Source organism: Perognathus longimembris, chromosome 20 (genome assembly GCF_023159225.1).
Source record: "Perognathus longimembris pacificus isolate PPM17 chromosome 20, ASM2315922v1, whole genome shotgun sequence".
Classification (NCBI taxonomy): domain Eukaryota; kingdom Metazoa; phylum Chordata; class Mammalia; order Rodentia; family Heteromyidae; genus Perognathus; species Perognathus longimembris.
This window is the reverse complement of record NC_063180.1, coordinates 23,691,147-23,713,301: the sequence shown is the minus strand read 5'-3', so window position 1 is coordinate 23,713,301 and position 22,155 is coordinate 23,691,147. Positions and strand designations below refer to the sequence as shown.

Below are 22,155 nucleotides of genomic sequence, written 5' to 3'. Positions count from 1 at the left end.
CGACTGTACCTGCTTGGCCAGATGCCTCCGCCTCTCCTCGCTGGCCTCGTCCCGGCCCTGCAGGTCGCGTTCGTGCTGGGCTCTGAGGGCCTGCACTGTCACCTCCAGGCGCAGCTTGGCATCCTCAGCAGCCGTCAGCTCGTCCTCCAGCTCTGTCACCTGAGTTCGCAGGTCACTGGCTGCCTGCTCCGCCACCCTGCAGGCGCGCTCCAGCTCGTGCACCTGGGGGGGTGGGCAGGGACAGTGAGCAGGGGTGTCTGGGCGCCCGAGGAAGGGGTCAGGGGTCTTGTGAAGGGTGGGGAGGCAGCAAGTTCGTGTGCCTGTCCTAAAGTGTGTCTCATTCTCAATCATCCTAAAACATTTCACGAAAGACTGCATCAGGCCAGGCGCTGGTGGCTCACACCTGTCGTCCTAGCTACTCAGGAGGCTGAGATGGGAAGATCGCAGTTCAAAGCCAGCCCGGGCAGGAAAGTCTGTGAGACTTTTATCTCCAATTAACCACTGGAAAACTGGAAGTGGTGCTGTGGCTTAAGTGATAGAGCACTACCCTTGAGCTGAGGAGCTCAAGGACAGCACCCAGGCCAAGTTCAAGCCCACAATGGACCAAAAAAAAAAAAAAAAGCTGCCTCATACAGGGAAATCCATAATCAAGAAAAAACTAAAACAATCTAAAACAAGTTTTTTCCCCCGTACTACTTGAGCCATACCTCCAGAAATCTTAGACCTGAAGTACTCTGATCTCAAGCCCTCAGGCAGGGTCTTCTTTTTGTGCCCATAATGGGTCTTGAACTCAGGGCCTGGGTGCTATCCCTTACCTTTTTCACTCAAGGCTGGTGCTCTACCACTTGAGCCACAGCTTTACTTCTGGACTTTTTTTTTTTTAACTAGTTAATTGGAGATCGTCTTATGACCTTTTCCGCCCAAGCTGGCTTCCAACCATGATCGTCAGATCTCAGCCTCCTGAATAGTTAGGATTACAGATGTGAGCCACTTGTGCCCAGCTAGATAAGGGCTTTTCAACTTGTCAATCTATGATCTAAAGCTGGTGAATCTAGTTTGAACAAGTCGACATCAGCTGACTCTTGCTCATGGTGGCTTACATCCTCTGAGTTTCCTGATTTCCCAGTGTGAGCTCACTCCCCTGTGGTGGCTGCATCTGTAGGAACCATGTGTGAAAATGGATTGAAGTGAGAGCAATAGGTGTTGGCCTTGTGCTTGTGCACACCACGTTCTTCTCAAGCTCTGTGTGGGTACACATGTATGTGTGCACACCTCCCCCTAACACAGTGTCTGGGGTGTGGGAGCTGCTCACGTTCTTGCCCACGTCATCCTTGCTACCCAGCAGCGCTTCCAGCTCGGCCCGCAGAGCCCGATTCTGGCGCTCCAGGTCCTCCCGTGCCTCCTGCTCCTCCTCCAGGGCCCGAGTCAGAGACAGAGCCCGGGCCTCGCGCTCCCGGCCCTCAGCCTCCACCCGCTCTCGTTCCTCCACTGCCCGCAGAACCGCTGCCTTCTCCTCCGCCAGGAGCTGGGAGAGAAGTGAGGGGACAGATCAGGGGCATCCCAGGGAGTGGGGAAAGAGGAGAGAGAAACATAGAGATGGAGACAGAGAGATACCGAAGGACAGAGAGACACAAGGATTACAACTCCAGTGACATTTGCAAACCAGATCGGTTCCCAGATGGATAGAACCAACTGGTCCTTTGGTCCATTTACCAGTAGAGGAAATCTTCCTTCCACTTTGAGTGGTACTAAGTACACTCACATAGGTACACACACACACACACACACACACACACACACACACACACACACACAGAGTACTGATACTGGGGTTTGAATGCTCTACCACTTGACACAGGATCCCATTCCTTTTTGTCAATAGAATCGTGGGTTTTGCCCACACCAGCCTGGACAGCAATCCACCTAAATAGGTGCTCCAACTCCCCCCGCCCATAGCTGAGATGACAAACAGCCACCACCATACCCAGAGCCTGAGATAGGATCTTGTGAATACGCTGCTCAGCCTGGCCTCAGAGTCACAATTCTCCCGCCTCCATATTCCCCAGAAGCCGGGATGACAGTGCTCACCCTGCTTCAGCCTTCTCTCCATATATGCCAACCCCCTTAGGCATTTGCTAATGGTAAGCAGAAGCGGACACAGGATACTAACTCCTTGAGATGCTTAACTTGTCCTCAGGGCTGGCCCAGTACTCAGTATCATACCCACTTCCCAGATGGGTAAAGCGAGGCTGAGATAGGAAAAGCAAGCTTCCCAATGTGCACAGTGAGTTAGCAAGGGTACAAGGGAGATGTGCTATTTCCTTGGCTGCTCATGGCACCCTGGGGGGGCCACAGCCATCCAAATGAGGACACCTCCAAAGCAACAGGGAGGCGTAAACCAGGGCACACAGGGCGGCCTACTTTCCCCGGGCTCAGGGGAAGCAGCAGCTAGCCTCCTCCCCCCCCCCCACTGGTGACACCACGACATCACAGCTCCCAGAAGGATGGTGGTAGGGTAGGAGGGGGGGGACTCGCTGAGCTAGCTTCAAACTGGGTAAACTGAGGCACTCACCTGGTCAAACTTGCGCTGTTTCTTCTCCAGCGAGCTGACAAGCTGCCGCTGCTGCTCCAGGTCCATCGTGGCATCGTCCAGCTCCTGCTGCAGCCGGCGCCGGCCCCGCTCCAGGCGCTCCACAGCCTCCGTCTTCTCCGCAAGGCGTTGAGCCAGGGTCTCAGCCTCCCTGGCGGCCCGGCGCCTCGCCTCCTCCCCTGCCTCCAGTGCCCCAGCTTCCTCTTCCTGACGTTTCCGCCACTCTGAGAGCTGGGGGGGGGGGGCGTGGGGGGACAGGGTGAGGAAGAAGGTTGGAGAAAGCAACCAAGGTGTGAGCTGGTGCGGCCCCATGTTCCAGGCTCCCCTGGACTCTCCTGCTCAGTGGACCTGAGTGGACATCTGTGTACTGTGACTTCCCCCAGAAGATTCAAATCACAGTCAGCACCCCATAGGTGACTCACTCAGACTGGGGTCCTTCCTTGGATCCCACCACCACCCCCCAGCCTAAAGGAGAAATTGAGCCAAGGAGATGGATCTATGAAGAACAAGTCTATAAATGGTTTCAGCATCTCCTGAATATTCAGGAGAGTTCATAGGAGAGGAGGCATTTGAGTATGGGTTTTGAAGCATGTACAGGAGTTTGCTAGTTGAAGGCCAGCCCACCATACATTGGCCTCTATGTTGGACTGTCCTGGAGACCTAATTCTCACCTAATCTAACTCTGGTGGAGCTCTACTTTGTATTTGGGAGTTGGGTGATTGTTTTTTGGAGAGTAGGTTTTGCTATGTAGCCCAGACTGGGCTTGGACTGATGGGATTACAGGTGTGTGTCACTATGCCTGGCTTTGGAGCTCCACTTCGAGGGGCTTCACAGTCTGGATGGAAGACTTATGGCAGGCAGGAAGCTATGGAAGGGCTGTGAGCAGGGAGGGGCAGGTCCTCCAAGGTGTGTGGAGTGGGCTGGAGAGAGCTGGGTGGGGCAGGGACAGTTGCTCTGCCTCAATCAGAAGGATGGCTTCTGGTCTGAGTGGGTGGGGACAGGACCGTCTCTGAGCTGGGGTCCCAGGAGCAGCAGCGTGAGGGCCGCGCCGCTCCAAAAGGGTGTTTACTGCCCACCTGGATCTGCGCACTCTGCAGCTCCCGACCTGCCCGCTCCCGAGCGGCCGCCTCTTCTTCCAGCTGCTCCCGCAGCCCGGCCGCCTCCGCCTCCATGGCTCGAACACGGGACCCCAAGGCCAGCTTCGCCCTGGTCTCCTCCTGCAGCAGCTCCTGTGGGTGGTGAGAACGGGTCAGATGAGGTCCCCGACATAGTGGCCAGGGAATGGGTGGGCGGGGCTTGGCTGGGCGGGGCTGGTAGGGTGGGTGGGGTGGAGCCAGGGACTGGAGGGTGGGGCTTGGGTGGGGCCGGGCCCGATTGTAGGAGCAGAGCCCAGTGGATGGGGCTTTGACGCTGAGGGGCGTGGCTTTGCTGAGCAGCTAAGGGAGTGGCTTTACAAGTTGGGGCCTCGTGAGCGCATGGGTGTGGTTTTGCTGGGGGGGGGACACTGAGGCATGGCTTGGTGGGTGTGGGGCGTGGGCGTGCTTTTCTGGGCGGGGCTTGGTTCATGTGGGGCGTGGCCTCACTGGACGTGGCTTTGGGGAGTGGCTCGGCTTGGTGGAGCCGGGCCAGGCGTGGTTACCTGGGCATCGTGCAGCTGGGCCTCAGTGCTGCTCAGCTCCTTGGCCAGGCGGATGGCCTTGGAGTCGGCCTCGCTGAGCGCGCCGGACACATTCTCCAGTTCAGCCTGCAGAGGTGGGATGGGGATGAAGCCCACAGAGGTGGCTCCCACCGGTGACCCAGCATCTCAGATCCCCTCCACACTCAAGCATGGATAAGCATGGATGGGGATAGAAGCTGCCCGGGACTTGAGGCCTCTGCCCGGCCATACACTTCACAGGATCCACCGCTGCCCCAACGCCGAATTACAGAAATGACAATGTGGACAATGTGGACAAATGTGGACAAGGTGTGGCAGATCCATCAGATCCAGATGGGAAAACCTGGTGGCTCATGCCTGTAATCCCAGCTATTTGGGAGAATGAAGTCAGGACCCAGGTTCAAGGCCAGTCCAGGAAAATAAGTGAGACTCTCTACTCCCATTTCAACCAATAAAAGGGTAAATAAACATGGCTGGGCGTGGGTGGCTCGGGCACATCACCCTAGCTACTCAGGAGGCTGAGAGCTGAGGACTGTGATCCCAAGCCAGCCAGGGCAGGAAAGTCTGTGAGACTCTTATCCTCAACAAACTATTCAGAAAAAACGGGAAATGGCCTTGTGGCTCGTTGAGTGGTAGAGCACTTGGCTAGCAAGCACCAGGCTCTGAGTGGTACTACAGAGAGAGAGAGAGAGAGAGAGAGAGAGAGAGAGAGAGAGAGAGAGAGAGAGAGAGAGAGAGAGAGAGTATGCTAGGTGTGGTAATGCAAGTCAATAAAAATAGCTATCACAGCTACTTGGCAGGAGTTGGGAGGATTATGAGTTTGAGGTCAGACTGAGCAGTTATTAAGACCTGATTCTTAAATAAAAGCCTAGGGTTGGGGCTCCAATGGTACAGCACTTACCCAACAATCAGGAGGTCTACCAAACAAAGGGAATGTTTGCATAGAGGATATAGGAGCTGGAAGGGGACATGGGGTTGGACTGGACCTCCAGAAGTCCAGAGAGGCTGAGTATCTCATCCAAGGTCACACGGCAGAGCCCCCCCCCCAACCCCCATACTCAGGATGCACCACTCACCTGGGCTCGCTGCAGCTTCTCCGCAGCCTCCGCTCGGGCCCGCTCCCCATCACCAGCCCGGCCCTGCACCTCCTGCAACTGGGACTCCAGGCGGCGCCTCTTCTGCTCACTCTCCTGACGCGCAGCCTGCAGGCTGCTCAGCTCTGTCCGCAGCTCGGACACCTCTGTCTCCAGGGTCAGGCGGGTTTTCTCCCAAGCACCTTTGCCCTGTTGAGGCAGGGAGGTGAGTCAAGAGCCGGGTCCTGCCTTCCAGCAGCGCAGCACACTTCTGCCACAGGGCCTTTGCACTGGCTGCTTGCTCCTCCCAAAAGGAGGAACGCCCCCCCCCCACCTTCCCCGTAGGACACCAGCACAACACAAATCCAATGCTGCGAAATGAAGCCAAGTAGGAGCCTGGAGCTGGCCAAAGGTCTTGCCTCCCTCCCTACTGTCCCCCTCCCCTCATCTGTGCCCACCCACCCTCCGGGCTTGCTCCAGCTGCTCTGCCAGCTCTCCCAGCGCCTGGCCATGTCGCTGCCGCAGCTCCTGGATGGCCACCTCGTGGACACGCGCTTCCTCTTCCAGAGCCTTCTTTAGCTCCGTCACCTCCTGCTCTCTCTTGGAGCTTAAGAGGGAAAAGAAAACGGGCACAGGATTTGACTAGGGGAAAGGGGGGCTTTCGATGAGGGGAGGCATTTGGGACTTAGTTTGCTCTAAGACATAGGATGGGAACAGTGATGGGGGCTGTGGCTTTAAGAGTGAGCACCTGCTTGTCACACAAGGCTCCTCGGCAGCAAGCCTTCCTGGATCTTTCCCCACAGACTTCCCTTACTGTCTCCAAATGCCCTGTACCACTCCATTAAAATTCTCATTATTCTGGACTGGGGTTATCTTTGCCTAAATCTGCCTTGTCCAAGCCTTCAGGATGCCCTAGGGCAGCCGCAGATCTGACTCATCTCTGACCCCTGCCCCATCCAGGCTGGTCCTGGAGCCCGTGCATCTTGCCCCCCCCCCCATCCTTGCCCTGGCCAGGCCTCACCGCAGCTCCTGCTGTGCGTTGGTGGAGTCCAGCGTGTCCTCCAGCTCGCCCCGCAATGCCTCCAGCTCCTCACCCAGGTCTCGGCGCTGCTTCTCTGCTTTGGCCCTGGAAACGCGCTCTGCCTCCAGGTCTTCCTGGGCCTCCGCCAGGCCGGCCTGAGCCTCCCGGAGGGATTTGAGCAGTTGGGCCCGGGCCCCACCCTCCTCCTCTGCCCTGCAGGGGTTGACAAGGAGGCAGAGTGTGGGTGATGATGGTTTTTCTGGGACTGGAGAGAATGGAGGTGAGCTTTCTTGTCCAGGGTGGTGGCTGGGTATGGTAGCATACTCCTGTAATCCTAGCTACCTGGGAGGCTGAGGTAGGAGAACCCAGGTCTGAGGCTAGCAAGAGGAAAAGTTGGGGACCTTATCTGATAAACCAACTATTAAGAAGCAAAAGAACTGGGGTGATAAATAGTTCTGATAAAAACACCCAGTGCTTATCGTGGGGCCAGGCTAGGATGAAGTGTTGGGTGAGCACTTTCTCTCATGAACCCTAAGGTGCCTATAAGTGTCCCCACTTTACAGAAGAGGAAGCCCAGTTCAGAGCCACTAGGGGAGGGCTGGGAAGGGGGCCCAGGCTCCCGCCAAGTTGGACTTAGGGTGACTGGTTGTACATAGGGCCCTGGGTTCCAGGCCACATGCACTTCCCTTTTCCTCATCTCTGAAATGGAGCCACACCCATCCTCAAAGGTGTCTTAGACTCCACAAGCCCAGTGCATAACCAAGCACCAAAATGCCAGGTGCCACACCTGGAATTCAGAAGGGGCTGCCTAAGTGTGGGTTCATGCAATTATAAGGGAGAGTCAATCCAGAGGTGATAGGCCAGGGAGGTGGGCAAAGGGTCAGGGGGCCCCTGCTGCAGCCTGGCAGAGGGCACAAGGCCCACAGCCTGACCAGGGGGCTGACGACTTGAGTCACATGTCAGGTGCCCTGGGCACCCCCATGGGTGTTGGGCAGGTGGGCCACACCTGAGCAGGGCTGCCTGCAGCTCCTCCTCCTTGCGGCCCAGCTGCATGCGCAGCTCCTCAGCCCGCTGCTGCTGCTCCAGCATCTGCTCCTGCAGCTCCGAGCTCTCCCCATCCAGCCGCCGCTTCAGCTTCTCCAGCTCCTGCCTCCCCTTCTCCTCCTTGCGCAGCCGGTCTGTGGGCCAGGGCCAGGGCCAGGAGGGCACCGTCAGCCCACTGCCTGCTTCCCTCCTCCTGCTCCTCCTCCCTCTGACTCCAGCCCTGCCTCCTCCCTCGGATCGAGCCTCCCATGCCATCTGGCAAAGACTCCTGAGTGCCCCCACCCAGAGCAAGTGAGGCCCTCGCAGGCCCCCCCCCCCCCCGCAAGGCTGGCACGCACCCTCCATGTCTGCGATGGTGGCCTCATACTTGAGCCGCAGCTTATTGAGACTCTTGATCTTCTCCTCCTCCTCGGCGGCCTGGGATGAGGACTCAGCCAGGCGCTCCTCCAGCAGACGCCGCTCCTGGGGGGTGGGCAGGGAGGGGTGAGCTGGTCAGGAGCCCCCTGTCCTCCCCAGCCAGGCAGACAGGCCTGGGCACCACCACACCACCGTGCCCACTTCCACCAAGTCTCAGCGCTGTCATCTGTGGATCCCACGCTTCGCACTCAACAGCACAGCAGACGCGCATGGAAGATGCCTGGCGTTGGTTTTTGCTTGGGGCTGGCCTTGGACTGTGATCCTTCCGTTTCCATTTCCCACGTAGCTAGAGTGACAGGCACACACTACCATGCCCTAGCTTACTAATTGAGATGGAGTCTCACTATTTGCCCAGGTGGGCTTCAAACCTTGATCCTTGCTCTCTTGTCTCCTGGCTAGCTAGCTGATCACAGGAAGGCACTGCCACACCTAGCTGTATTTCCTTGTGGAGACAAGGTCTTGTGAACTTTGCACTGATGGGCCTCAAGCTCAGATCCTCCTCCCTCTGCCTCCCAAGGAGTTGGAATCAAAGCCTAGATATCACCACCCCTGGCACTGACGTGTCTTGTCCCACATTGCTCCTCCCTCACCCAGGAGGTGTGGCTTCATGCGGAGGACACGCCCCCCACTCAGCTCTCAGCCCCCACCTTGCTCAACTTGGCATTTTGGTCCTCCAGGGCCAGCAAGTCCTCTTCAAACTTCTTCATCTTTGCCTCTGTAGTCACTTTCTCCAGCTGCAGCTTCTGCCGTGCCCCCTCCTCCGCCTCCAGGTGGGTCTCCAGCTCCTGCAGTGGGGAGCAGGAGAGAGGGAGGACCCATGGATCACACCGAGCTTGCGTGCTCGCTGGGCAAGGCTGGACAGGATCTTCCTGGGCTCCCAGTTCATGCACTGGCTCAGCAAGCACTCATTGAGTGCACGCTGCAACTGGGTAAAAATTCCTGTCTGCAGAAATTTCATACTTGGGGGTATGGTGTGCAGGGTGCAGATCAGAAATAATAAACAAATGAATCTATAGATGATGCCCACAGTGATGCCAGTCATTAGGCAGTTAGGCTGCCATTCTCCTGTGCTGCTGATTACACACAAAGGATCCAAGGGTCCAGCCAAGTGGCCTCCTGTGCACTGTGCCTCCGCCACTTACCTGCCTGACCACGGGGCCTGGTGTGGCTTTGGCTGACAGGCAAGTATTGGCTCCCTGCTAACCAGGAAGTCACTCAAATAAATGGACCAGACGCAGCCAGGGGCTACTCCACAACCATCTCCAGAGCCCCTGCTTTGCGCATCCAGTGCTCCCCTCCCCCAGGGTACTGGGGGTGAAACTCAGGGCCTTAAGCATTATTTTGTTTTCAAGACAGGGCCCCACTAACTTTGTTCAGGCTGGGTCCAAGCTTGAGATCCTCCTACCTCTGCTTTCTGAGTAGCTGGAATTACACCACCATGCCCAGATACTACACTAGACTGAAGGGGAACTAAATATGCCTGCAAAGGTAGCAGCACAGGGGCAAAGTAGTGAGGACTAGAAGACCTGGATCCAGCAGTACCTGAAGCTTCACATTCTAGAGTCACCAATATTTGAACAAATATATGAAAACTTGTATTTCCTTTTGGCTTCAACCCCTCGAATCTGAGTTTTCCATGAATTCGTGACCCCAGAACCCAGGATTGGTAGAAGCTCAGGAAGAAGGGGCAGAGTGAGGGGCCTGGGAGGTGGCCTGAGTTGGCGGGGGACACAAACCTGAATGTGCTGCTGCAGCCTCTTCTTCTCAGCTTGCAGCTGGCGGCTGCACTCCTCCTCCTCACCCACCCGGGCCTCCAGCTCTGTCACCACCAGCTCCAGCTCCTGCTTCCGAGCTGCCAGCCTGCCCCGTGTCTCCTCGGCCTCGGCGCAGAGCTCAGCCTCGGCACGCAGTTGCTCTGCCAAGCGGGCACGTTCCTCCTCCAGCTGCAGAGTGAGGTCCCGTCAGTGGGCCCCACCCAGGGAGCCCCCCCCTCACACCAGGGCTCCCCTTGTCCCCTAACTTGCTGTGCCCTGGGAGGCCTGGGAGCTAGGAGTGAGGAAGGGGCTCTGGCGGGCTCTGCCCCGAGCTCCCAGAGCTCAGGAAATCACCCTTGGTCCTTGAGAGCCCGGCTCTGCCCAGGCCCCTCCTCCCTGTCCAGTCTCCCCTCAGCCCGCGGTTTCTCTCCAGTTTCAGTCCTTCCTCCTGAGAACCCCCTGGGGAGCTTTCTCCTCTGTCATTTACTCTACTCCTATGCCCAGAAATCTAATCCAAATAATTCCAGGGAAAAACCAACAGAAAAATACTCAAGAAGAGGTTTGCTTTGGCATCATCATCATCTTTTTTTATGAGGCAGGGTCTCACCATGTAATCCAGCCTAGCTTCTAATGTAGGATGCTCCTGCCTCTGCCTCCCAGGTGCTGGGATTACAGGTGCACCCACTAGTATACTAGGCGCCTCGGCATTTTAAGAGGATAAAAAACTGGAAACAGTTGGAAACCTACCACCTGCAGAACACAACCCTACCCAGATGGACCCTGACCTGTGTGGTCCCCAATTCCACAGGCAACCTGGCTGTGCAGCCCAACTCTGCCCACAACCAGCCTCAGGGCTGGGCTGGGCGGGACTCAGCTAGAAGCCACGCCCACCACCACGCCCACTCAACTGGTCTCACACTGACTGCGCCCTATCCCCCCCACCTAGCCCGACCGCCTCGCCCTCCTCACCTAGGCCACGCCCACATACTGCCAGGCCACCCGGGCTCCGCCTTTCTAGCACAGACCATGCCCACAGCCCATCCATCAGGCACAGGGCCCCGCCCCTCACCTGCGTCACGCGGCCCTGGAGCTCCCCCACTTCGCGGGCGCTCTGCTGTTGCAGCTCCTGCACTTTCTGCAGCTCCTGGGCGCGCGCCTGCAGCACCTCGTCCTGCCGCGTTACCTGCAGCAGGGGCTTCACCTAGGGGAGGGGGGTGTGTGGTGGGTGGGGGGCGGGCGGGCTGCCCATGCGCCTGTCACCTGTAACAAATCCTCCTCTGAGTCCCAAGGCTGTGAGTCCTTCCAGGGCACCACTAACTCAGCCCTGGCTCCGGAAGTCACTTCTGCTGCTTGAGTGGAGGGATTACAGGCATGCCCTACCACACTGGCTGTGCGGGGGTGGGGGAGGGTGTCTGTTACCCAGTCCTGGGGCTTGAACTCAGGGCCAGAGCACTGTCCCTGGCTTCATTTTTGCACAGGCTAGCACTCTGCCACTTGAGCCACAGCGCCACTTCTGTTTTTTTCTATATATGTGGTGCTCAGGAATCGAACCCAGGGCTTCATGCATGCGAGGCTTTTAACACTAGGCCATCTTCCCAGCCCCCTCAGTCACAACTTTTGTCACTTTCTAGCTAAAGAATATTGGGTAATCAAGGTTGGGCATATCGGCCCCATCTTAGAGAAAGCGGGGGCCCAACCCTAAGTCCATGTAGGCTAAGTCCCGGAGCCCAGGTCGCCTCCACCCTCCGGACCCTCACCTTGATGAAAAGCCGCCACCACTGCCAGTTCCTGAGCTTGAGGTAGGCCGCGCAGTTCCGCTGCATCACTCGCAGCGCGCTCTGCTGCTGCTGGCGCCTCTGGAAGGCTCTGGGGACAGGAGCAGGGTCTGTTACCCTCTGGGCCTGGCCCCAGCAGGCAACTTCTTTGGTTTGGTGCTGGGATGAAACCCAGGACCAGGTCTTGGATGGCTCAAAATTATCCTGCCTGAGCCTCCTGAGTAGCTGGTATTACAGGGGCAAAGCACCATGCCCAACCTCTGAAGCTATTTTCAGGGCTCCATCTTCTTGCATCCTGAGAGATGTCCCCATGTCCCCAGGGCGTTGCACAGCTGCGTCTCCCCTGCCTGGGCCCACTTCCCTTTCTGTAGCCATGGTCAGCTGTGACCAGGCTGCACAGGGCCTCCTCCTTCTCATCTCCTTGTCGTCTCCGTCCTGGGTGGATCCGGGCTTTCTCTGCCTCTGCAGTAAATTCTTACACCCTGGGAATCCCGGGCTTCATAAAACCAAGAAGCCCAGGTACACGGCAGCTCCCTCTGCCATCTTGGAGGCTGGGGCCATCTGGTCAACCTCCCCCCAGTCAGCTTCAGCCCCTAGCAACGCAGAGACCATGTACCCACACACACACACACCTGCGAGCCAGGTAGCCTCTGGCAGCTGCCTGGAACGACACGATGATGTCTGTGACCTTCAGGTCACGTTCCTCTTCCAGCTGGGCCAGGACCCCCGCCCGAAAGAAGATTTTGCTCTGTCCCACACGGTAGAGGTTGGGGTCCAGTTCCAGGGCCTGTATCTGTGTTTGGGAGAGGGTTGGGGAGTAGTGGAAAAGTGGTTAGATGTGGTGGTGATTGGGAGGTGATGGGGGTAGCAAGACTCCCTCCCTCTCTTTTCCTCCTCCCTCCTTCCCACCCATGGCGGCCTCCTGCGCATGCGTGTCCCAGGCCACGCCCCCACGCACCATCTTCTCACAGGCTTGCTTTCCATCCATAAAACCCTTGGGAATGGCGTTGGGTGTGAGGATCTCGTACCTGCGCAGGCAGAGGGGCAGAGGGTTACGGGAGCTGTGGTACCCATGGATGGCCAAGGCTTCACAAGGAAGCTGAGATGCAGAATATCCCACTGCTAATGCTGTTTGTTCGCACATGCAGGTCCTGGGGCTTGAACTCAGAGCCTATGCACTATCCCTGAGCTCTTTTGTTCAAGGCCTGGCGCTCTACCACTTGAGCCACAGCTCCACTTCTTTTTTTTTTTTTTTCAAATTTTATTATCAAACTGATGTACAGAGAGGTTACAGTTTCATATGTTAGGCATTGGATACATTTCTTGTACTGTTTGTTACCTTGTCCCTCATACCCCCTCCCTCCTCCCCCTTTCCCTTTCCCCCGAGTCTACTTTTTTGAGTCCCCAAATGTACAAAGCTAAACAGTGTTCTTTTTACTTAGTTTTAGGGGAGTAGTACCGGGGCTTGAACTGAGGGCCTCACACTTGCTTGGTCTGTTTACCCAGCTAGTACTCTTCCTCTTGAGCCATGCTGCCAGTCTAGTTTTTTGACGGTTAATTTGACAGCTCCACTTCTGACTTTGTGCTGATTCATTGGCAAGAAGAGACTCACAAACTTTCCTGCCCTGGCTGGATTCGAACTGAGATCCTCAGACCTCAGCGTCCTGCGTTGCTGGGATGACAGGTGTGAGCCACCAGCACCTGGCTTTCTTTTTTTTTTTTTCTTTTTTAAACAGGGACTTTCTATGTGGCCTGGAATGGCCTGGAACTCCTGGCTGTCCTGCATCCACTTCCTGAGTAGCTGGGAATACAGGCGTGCACCACAGGGCCTGGTTCCGTTTCCTTTTTAAATTGCACATTGCAGCAAACTCAGGTGCATTCCAGTTTGTGGTTTGGAGGATCTACCACCCTAAAACCGCATCAACAGCATGCCTAGGTGCCCTGAGCTTTTGGAATACACGAGGAGGGGAGGGCGGGATGCTGTTTGCCCACCTTGTAGTGGAGCAAAGCAAGGCTCAACAAAACAAGCACCTTGCCCCTGCGTCCCCAACCCAGAGGCAGCACTGGGGGGGAGAGGAACCCAGGCCACCCCCCTAACCCCCCACCGGCCCGGCCCGCCCCACTCACCGCTGCCGGAACTCCTGGAAGAGGATGCGGTTGGGGAAACCCTGGCGGCAGATGCGGATACCCTCCAGCACGCCATTACACCGCAGCTGGTCCAGCACCAGCCGGGGCTCCAGCTTCCCGGCCTGCAAGGAGACATGCGGGATCAGCAGGGGTCAGCCGCGGCCCCCAGGGGCGCCGTGGCGCTGTGCAGGCCAGCGCGAACCCAGTGGGTCCAACCCACAGTTCACTGGGCACCTACTAAGTGCCTGGAAAAGAGCCGGGCAGAAAGGGCACTGCGAGTCTAGAGGGAGAAAGGGCGGGGGTGGGTGCACTGGCTGAAGTGTGCACAAGGGGCAGAAGGCCTGGTGGCAGCCAAATGTGTGAACAAAGCTGAGGAGTCATTTGGGTGGCTGAAAGTAAGACACCAATGGCAGAAGTCTAGAGGAAGGAGAAACCCAGTTCAACCCTGACCCCACTTCTGGAATGTCAAGGTGGGGGAACGTCTTAGCTGTGAGCCCCTGAGAATGAGGGGCTCAGACAATCACTATAGCTCCTACACTCTGAGAAAAACAACACACTGGGCCACTCATGGCTGTCTAAATTTCCACCCTGCTCCTTCTCTGTAGGTCTCATTCCCTAATACTCCCAATAAGAGAACCTTCCTGGAAACAACCTCCCTCCATTCCACAACCATTTCCAAACCCTTGCATCCCATGCTCTGACAGGGCCTTTGCACAAGTTATTATTGGCTTGGAATACCAATTTAGATGTAGCCTCCTCCTGGAAGCCTTCCTGACTAGATCAAATTCTATGTGTCATGTATTGCTCTTATAAATGCACCTGAACAGAAGTCCCAGGTGGTTAGCTGAGTATCTGAGCATCCTGGGCACAAGACCCCCCACCAACACACTCACGCTCTTTCACTTTCTGTACTCCTAAGTCCTGGACCTGGAACGTGGTAGGATCTCAGTAAACTTAGGTCACGTGAATAGAGCTATTTTCCCAGAATGGCACAGAGCCTGGGAATGGAAGCACTCACTTAAAGCCACAGAGCTAGTCCAGGGTCCTGGGGTCTGCTGTGGGTCTGGCAGCCCCCTCCACCCCTCCTCTGTCTGTCTTGGAGCCAGGCACTCGGCCACTCACCCTCTTCTCATGATTGGGGACAATGCAGCGGACGAAGCTGGGGTTGGTGTTGCTCAGCGTGGCCATGAGGCGGCTCAGGGACTCCTTGTAGAGCTGCCCCACCGTCCGGAACATTCCCCGGCGGGGGCGGCCACCGGGGGGTCCATCCCCCAGGCTGCTCACCTGCTCCAGCCCCACGATGCCCTCCACTGCCGGGGAAAGGGGGAGAGAGGTGTCAGGGTCAGCTTTAGGGGCTGAGCCGGCTTGGGTCATGCCAGACAAGCGGGTCATGCCTTCAAGTCACATCCCCAGCCCTTCGGTGTATTCTTTTGTTTCCGAGAGGTTTTCCTAACTTTGCCTGGGCTACAAGATCCTCCTATGTCTGCCCCAATCCAATCTGGAGGGCACTCGGGCCAAGGAACACAGCAGCTGCCAGCTTGGGAGGCAAGCACTCTGAGGCTCACGCTGTGCGTGCCCAGACCCTGCCCACATCACCCGGAACCCGCCCACAACCGGGACACCAGTGTGCTGTGGGCACGCCCATCCGCAGGCCCCGCCCACACCTCGCCGACCCCGCCCATACCCACTATGGGCTCCCAGGACCACTATGGCACACCCTCCCTCTACAGCACCGCCCACCTTGGGCACGCCCACCAGCAGGCTCCTCCCACGCCACCTTGGACACACCCACCCACACCCCACCAGACATGTCCCAGTAGGACCAAGCGCCATCGCTTCAGCCACTTTCCACAAAGATTTGATGTGCAGGGAACCCACAGCTGGATGGGTACGCTGATGTTCTGCCAAACTGCCCACAGGAGTGTCTCCGGGGGACCATCCAGCCCGGGAGCGGGGCCTGGGGCTTGGTCAGGACTGAGATAGGCTTTTTTCTCCCTTACGCCAAAGCTTTCAGTGATTTTCACATTGGTAATTCATATATGAAGTTCTTCAAGCACAAGGAAGACCTAAGGTTCTGGGTTCGAATCCCAGGTGTGCTGCTCACTGACTATGTGACTCCAGTCAAATTCCTTAGCTTCTTTTTCTGTGCTGTGGTTTCTTTAAAGGAAGGAGTTCTACTGGCCCCCTTACTCAGTTGCTTGGTGGAATGAGCAGTGAGAGAGGGCATAGAAAAGATGATAGGGTCACACTTCGCTCTCTGTCTTTCTCTACAGTCCTGGGGTTTGAATGGAGGGCCTTGCACTTGTGAGGCAGGTTCTCTGCCATCTGAGCCACATTTCCAGCCCTTTTTTGCTTTACTTATGTTTTAGATAAGGTCTTGATTTTTGCATGGGCTGGCCTGAACTTCAGTATTGATATTTATGCTTCCTACATGGCTGGGGTGACAAGATGTGAACCAATCCTGATTAATTCGTGGAGATGAGGGTCTTGCAAACTTTTTGCCTGAGCTAGCCTCAAACCACAAGCCTCCCTCTCAGTCTCCAACTCCCAAGAAGCTGGGATTTCAGGTGTGAGCCACGATGGTGCCTAGACCCCCACTTTTAAAAGAAGCATTATTATTCTGCAGTGCTGGGGATGGCACCCAGAGCCTTGTGCCTGGCAAGGTAGTGCCTGCATCACTTAAGCCATACTCTGGTTTGTTCGCACTTTTAAATACGGTGTAGTTCAAAGAAGAGCCTTTACTGAGAGATGTTTACTGGAAATGTGGAGGACCCAGAATGGAGGCGAGGAAGAGGAGAGACCTCTGTGTAGACAGGTTGGGTGGGGGGGGGGGGCAGAGACATTCACACCCCGGTTCAGGCCACAGCTCCCTCCCCCCCCCCCCCCAGCAGTTGGGCAGGCCTCACCGTGGATGCACACACCCACCCCCTGGTGGAGAGAGGGCAGAACTGCATCTCCCTGGAGATCCTGGGGACGAAGGCGGGAAGGAGCCCAGGGCAGCAAACTGCTGGAGGCCCCCATGTTCTGGGGGAAGAAGGGCAGAGGAGAGGTGGGGGAGATGCAAGGGAGATGGCCGAGGAGGAGAGATGAATGAAGAGAGGTGGGAGAGAAGGTGGCAGAAAGAAAAAGAGGAGAGGGTTATTCACAGTACAGAGCAAAGCAGGCCAGGAACTCGGATGTTAGTCAGGAGCTTTCCAACTACTGTTCACCTTTGTGTCGGTTGCAAGAACAGATTCCTTGGTGAGAATTCAGCACAAAAGACAAAAAAAAAAATCCCTCCCCATATGCTGATGTTGTATCTGTTTTATTAGGTATTCTTTTTTGCCCTGGCTGCCAGGAAGCTCAACAACTATTTTCTACCCTTTGCATCCTGATGTTCAGTCTTCTGGTATAAACAATGTGACTGACAAAAAAGAAACAAATTTCTCCTTGTTGTTTTCTGTTCATGAGCTCAGTTTGAAAAAAGAGTAAAACAAGCTGACAAATGGTCGGAAGGTAAAATCTGGAAAAACCAAGTTGCTGACTCTGCCTGTTCAAAAGACCATTTTGCAAATGCTGTCTTTCCAGATCAAAGCTTCAGAGGAAGCTAGAGAAAGGTCAGGACCCTGGCTCAAGGGCAACTGGCTTTCCTGCCTTTTCTGGCCAGCAGCACGCTAATGGCCAAATTCGTCCCTTGGTGCAGCAGGAACACTGCCCAGAACTTCAGCTTGGCATTCCAGTCCTCCCTAAGGGCTCGCCAGGGTCTGTGCCAAGAAGCAAAGCAGGCAGGCTCAGTGACCTGGGGACATCCTTGTAATTCATTCCTTACCAGTAGAATCTGTTCCTTATCTTTTGGTGCCTAGTCTCTAAAAATGAACCCCCTCCATGTAACTAATGAAGAAGAGGAAGAGGAGGAGGAGGAGGAGGAGGAGGAGGAAGAAGAAGAGGAGGAGGAGAAGGAATGCCCCTACATATCTACAAAGTACATGTTTCTCCCTTCTATTCACAGACCTAAATATCCCACCTCCACTACAGGTACCCTGTCTGCAGATTCTTCATCCATCTTCAACTAAGTACTGATGGAAGACACTCAGCATCAAACAAATAAGTAACTTGATTCTGCAACCAAATCCCAGGCAGACAATCTGGTGTGATCTGGGGTAGCCTGGCAGCTACTACTCTCCATGGACACTGAGGTAACACCATATTTGTTTATTTTCCTGCTCTGATTGCATAGGCTAGTATTGCTATTTAAAAAAAATCATCATCTTAATGCTAAAACCTGGTGTCTACCCATGGTTTTGAGAAGCCATCCTTGTCTGGTATCTGATGATAAGATCCTAGGGCACTAACCCTGCCACCTGTCCATCTACCCGTGGCTAACAGGAAATGCTGTTTCTGAGGCCAGGTGTTCTGGGCTTGAGCCAGGCCAGGGGCTCCCTGGGCTCCAGGGAGGGGGACTCTCACCGTCTTTCCAGATTTCAGCCGTGAGTCGGTCTGTGCTCTGGTGGAGCAGGGCAGCCACGCTGTCATTCAGGGGGTCCATGTTCTTCATCAGCCATTCGTTGGCCTTGTAGTCAACCTGAAAGGGGCCGGGTTGGAAGGTTGATGTGATTTGGCCCCCTCCCCCAGCCCATCCCGTCACTAGGCTGGAACTCAGTATGGAGCAGAGCGTTGCTGCCACCTTGTGTCCACACTTGGAACTGCGCCTCGTTCGCATGGTTGGGCCTCTCCCAGCCCTTCCACCTACCCAAGGCACACCAGAGGCCTAGGGAATGACCCCGGCACACAGTACACTGTTTCCTGGCCACAAAAAAAAAGCCTATGTTGTTTTCTATTCTTCACATTTACTAAAGGAGTGAAAGCTTTTATAGATTTTTTCCCCCTGTTGGTCATGGAGCTTGAATTCAGGGCCTGGGCGCTGTCCCTGAGCTCTTCAGATCTAGGCTAGTGCTATACTACTTGAGCCACAGTGCCACTTCCAGTTTTCTGGTGGTTCAATAAGCATCTCACAGACTTTCCTGCCCTGGATGGCTTTGAACTGAGATTCCCCAGATCTCGGTCTCCTAAGTAGCTAGGGGTTCCGGTGTGAGCCATCAGCGCCCAGCTGCTTGTGTAGTTTTTTGGTGAATTCCTACCCATCCCTCAGAACCACTTCTGCTGGCTTCCTCCAGGAGGTCTTGTGCCTTGGGTGCCCTAACTCCTACCTGTGGTGACTGGCTATGCAGGCCCTGCTTTCCACCCAATCCCTCCCCACCACTACAGGCAACCCTCCATCCCACCCTTATGACACGCAGGCTGGTGCCAGCCCCCTACCTTGCCAGCATAGTGAAGGACGCTGAAGTCAGCCTGGTCCCGCAGATGCCGCGGGCGCTGGAATTTGGGGTGCCCTCCCTGCTCCTGGGCCACCTTCTCCACAAATGACTTGTCCGTGGCCTTGGGGAACCAGCACTCCTCATCCAGCAGGGCCAGGAGCCCAGGAGGGTTGGCCTAGGCACCCGTGAAAGGGACAGTCAGAGCACCCAGTAGTGAGCACCCACGGTACTGGGCACCCCGGGAGGGACAGTTAGACCGCAGTTCTGGACGCCCAGGCTGCTGCTAGCACTTCTGAGTGACATCCAACTCTATGAGGATGCTCTGGGTCCCGATTCTGGGTCCCAATTCTGTGTCTCCATCGCTTGCTAGTGACTGGGACTAGGAAAAGGGCCCTGACTCCCCATTGAATGGGACACTGGATCTCGAGTGGCTGGAGCAGCGAGGATGGATGCACATTGGAACTGGTGGCAAGGAGAAGATGCATTGGCACCAGGGGGCGGGAAGAGATGGATTGGCACCCATGGGTGGGGTGAGGGGCAGGATGAGACAGGTAGTACAGTGCCTGGGGCTCTGTTGGGCAGCAGGTAGAAAGGGCCTTGGTGGGCCATGTGGGCGGGGCCTGGTGTGGCGCGAATGGGGCCTGGGGCAGCTGGGCAGAGCCTGGTGGGCGGGGCTATGGTGAAGGGCGGGGCGTGACGTGTAGGTGGGGCCTGTCAGGGCAGACTGGGTGGGCGGGCCATCTAGGCAGTGCTTGGCTGGCAGAGGGGCAGGGCCTTGCTGTGAGCAGGGCTCTGGCAGAGGGCAGGATCTTTGGTGGGCGTGGCCTCGTACTGGGCAGGGCTGGGGCTCTTGTGATGGGCGGGGACAGAGAAGGGGTGGGATCCCTTGGGCGTGGCCTGGCACTGGGCGTGGCCACCTTCCTGAGGTGGGCGGGGATCTTGCGGTTGGTGGGCGTGGCCAGGCAGGGCTCACCGGGCGCTCGATCAGGTCGATGCAGGGCTGCAGGTCCAGGCCGAAGTCCAGGAAGGTCCAGGCGATGCCTTCGCGCTGGTACTCCTCCTGCTCCAGCACGAACATCGTATGGTTGAACAGCTGCTGCAGCTTCTCATTCGTGTAGTTGATACACAGCTGCTCGAAGGAGTTCAGCTGCAGGACAGGGAGTCCGTGAGTGGTGAGGACGGTGAGGAGGACGGGCGGGAGGACGGTGGGACGGACCGCAGGGGCAGACCTGGAAGATCTCGAAGCCGGCGATGTCCAGGATGCCCAGGAAGGAGGCGCCCTGGCGGGGGCTGCGGTCCAAAGCACGGTTGAGCCGCAGGACCAGCCAGCGGAAGAGGCGCTCGTAGGTGGCTTTGGCCAGAGCCTCCAAGGCGAAGTCAGCCTGCAGGGAGACGTGGGGTGTGGGTAAGTCAGGGGCCTGACCTCTGAGGAGGGGAGGTCTCTAGACCTCCTGGGGGTCCCTCTGACCTTCTTGAGAATAAATGCCAAGGCTGACACAAATAACAGCTGGCTATTATCGACACCCCACCTTGTGCCAGGTACTGTGTGCCAGCAGCGCTCAGCCACCGCGAATCCTCCCCCAGCCCTCCAATCCATAATACAGCCGGACAATGTGGGTTCAAATCTCAGCTCTGTCATTCAGAAGTTGTGTGACCCTCAGGTCCATAAATAAACCCGTACCTCAGTTTCTTCATCTCTAAAACAGAGGACCAACTCTAGCACCCCAGATGAGTCAGGCTGATTCCCCAACTCCTTACCCTTCCATGGTCTTTTATTTTACCCTGGGATGACCAGGAGACCCCCTGCCCCAAAGCAGGGCTCCGACAACTTCCTAGAGTGGGCGCTGCCAGCCCCACCTACCTGTTCCTTGGTCTGAGCCTTCTGCACGAAATCCCGGCCGACTTTGATGCGGGGTGTGAGCAGGGCACGGGAGAAGTCGGTTACCCCCAGACCCAGGAGGCGGCAGAGCTTCTGTGCAGCTGGGGGAGGGGCAGCAAGGTGCGATCAGTGCCCCGAGTGGGCTGGACCATGGGTGGGGCATAAATGGGGGACAGCCTTTCCCAATGCAACTACTTCCAACCCCAAAAGTGTGCATGGCCCAAGTATGTGCGTGCATGTGCTCTGCCCCAGTAATTCTCCTGGGAACCAGAGAAAAACCAGCCACGAAAGAACCTGGACTGGAAATTTATAGCCAGGCATGCCTGTAAGCACAGCTACTCGGGAGGCTGAGATCTAAAGATGGCAGTTTGAAACCAGTCCAGGCAGGAAAGTGGGTGAGATTCTTTATCTCCAATGAACCAAGAAAAAAAGCCAGAAGTGGAGCTGTGGCTCAAGTAGTAGAGCATCAGCCTTGAGTGAAAAAGCTAAGGGATAGTATTCAGGCTCTGAGTTCAAGTCCCAGGACTGGCACACACAAAACAGGAGCTTCTGCTCAGAAGTGGAAAGTCATCCCCACTGGATGGGAAAGGAGAGGCTCTGACCCCAGAGCCGCAGGTGATGGCCATGTGCATGGGGGCAGGGGGCGCCCCATGTCTCCCAGATTCTCCATGCGCAGGTGGGCCGGGAGGATACTGGGTGGGAGGAGGCTGGGGGGTGGGGGGTGCAGGGACCCCGGCACCTGTGTTGTCCGGCATGGTGGCCTGGTCTGTGTTCCGCTCTCTCTTCAGAACCACATTCCCGAACTGGAGGACGGCCGACACCGTGCGCAGCATGGCTGTGAGGGGCAGGGACAGGTGGGGGGTCATGGAGGCCCAGGACCCCCACCTGCCACCCGTCCCTGAACACTCAGCCCAACTCCCTCGGGGGCCTTAAAGAAGGGAAATGAATCGGTGCATTCTTATTATTGTCATTGTGGTACTGAGATTTGAACTCAAGGCCTTGCACCTGATGAGCAGGTGCTCTACCATTTGAGCCATGGGTCCAGCTTTTTTTTTTTTTGCTCTGGTTAGTTTTGAGGTAGGGTCTCTCTTTTTGTCAAGCCCATGCCTGCACCACCAGATTCCTAGTTCTGCTTCCTCCCATAGCTGGGGTGACAGGCATGCACCACTCTACCCAGCTGTTGGTTGAGACGTGGGGCTTGGAAACTTTTGGCCTGGGCTGGCCTTGGACTGCAGTCCTCCTGATCTCATTCTCCTGAGTGGGGAGCCACTGAGCACAGCTTGTGTTGAGTTTCAGGTTGTTTTTTTGTTTGTTGAGTTGCAACAACTGAGTCTTGCTGTGCAGCTCAGGTGGGCCTGGAACTCTTTCTGCCTCACCTTCCCCAGTTCTGGGATTACAGGAGTGCGCTACAGCTCAGCACCAATCCTCTAAAAAAGATTTCTCTCAAAGTGGATGGCATGGTTGCACTAGGAGCTTGTGCCTGATGCCTCGGGTGCCACCACAGCATTGTGCCCCTATCAAACA

General features: G+C 56.4%; 1 protein-coding gene across 4 annotated transcripts in view; it reads right to left on the bottom strand.

Moving 5' to 3' along the window:
• Positions 1–22,155, bottom strand: part of Myh14 (myosin heavy chain 14) — a 50,360-nt gene that overhangs the window by 6,705 nt on the left and 21,500 nt on the right. For 3 of the 4 annotated variants that reach the window (XM_048329337.1, XM_048329338.1, XM_048329336.1), the window contains 24 exons: positions 21,371–21,466; positions 20,614–20,732; positions 19,982–20,134; positions 19,726–19,899; positions 18,754–18,927; positions 17,905–18,019; positions 14,581–14,768; positions 13,459–13,580; positions 12,290–12,359; positions 11,964–12,124; positions 11,314–11,422; positions 10,626–10,757; positions 9,539–9,745; positions 8,450–8,587; positions 7,724–7,847; positions 7,348–7,519; positions 6,342–6,554; positions 5,783–5,927; positions 5,324–5,530; positions 4,230–4,334; positions 3,667–3,819; positions 2,573–2,821; positions 1,313–1,525; positions 10–222 (listed from right to left, as the gene is read on the bottom strand). In XM_048329337.1, the coding sequence (XP_048185294.1) occupies positions 10–222; positions 1,313–1,525; positions 2,573–2,821; positions 3,667–3,819; positions 4,230–4,334; positions 5,324–5,530; positions 5,783–5,927; positions 6,342–6,554; positions 7,348–7,519; positions 7,724–7,847; positions 8,450–8,587; positions 9,539–9,745; positions 10,626–10,757; positions 11,314–11,422; positions 11,964–12,124; positions 12,290–12,359; positions 13,459–13,580; positions 14,581–14,768; positions 17,905–18,019; positions 18,754–18,927; positions 19,726–19,899; positions 19,982–20,134; positions 20,614–20,732; positions 21,371–21,466 (3,752 nt within the window). Of the gene's footprint in view, positions 1–9; positions 223–1,312; positions 1,526–2,572; positions 2,822–3,666; positions 3,820–4,229; positions 4,335–5,323; positions 5,531–5,782; positions 5,928–6,341; positions 6,555–7,347; positions 7,520–7,723; positions 7,848–8,449; positions 8,588–9,538; positions 9,746–10,625; positions 10,758–11,313; positions 11,423–11,963; positions 12,125–12,289; positions 12,360–13,458; positions 13,581–14,580; positions 14,769–16,383; positions 16,483–17,904; positions 18,020–18,753; positions 18,928–19,725; positions 19,900–19,981; positions 20,135–20,613; positions 20,733–21,370; positions 21,467–22,155 lie in introns of all 4 variants that reach the window. The other variant, XM_048329339.1, reaches the window with a different exon arrangement.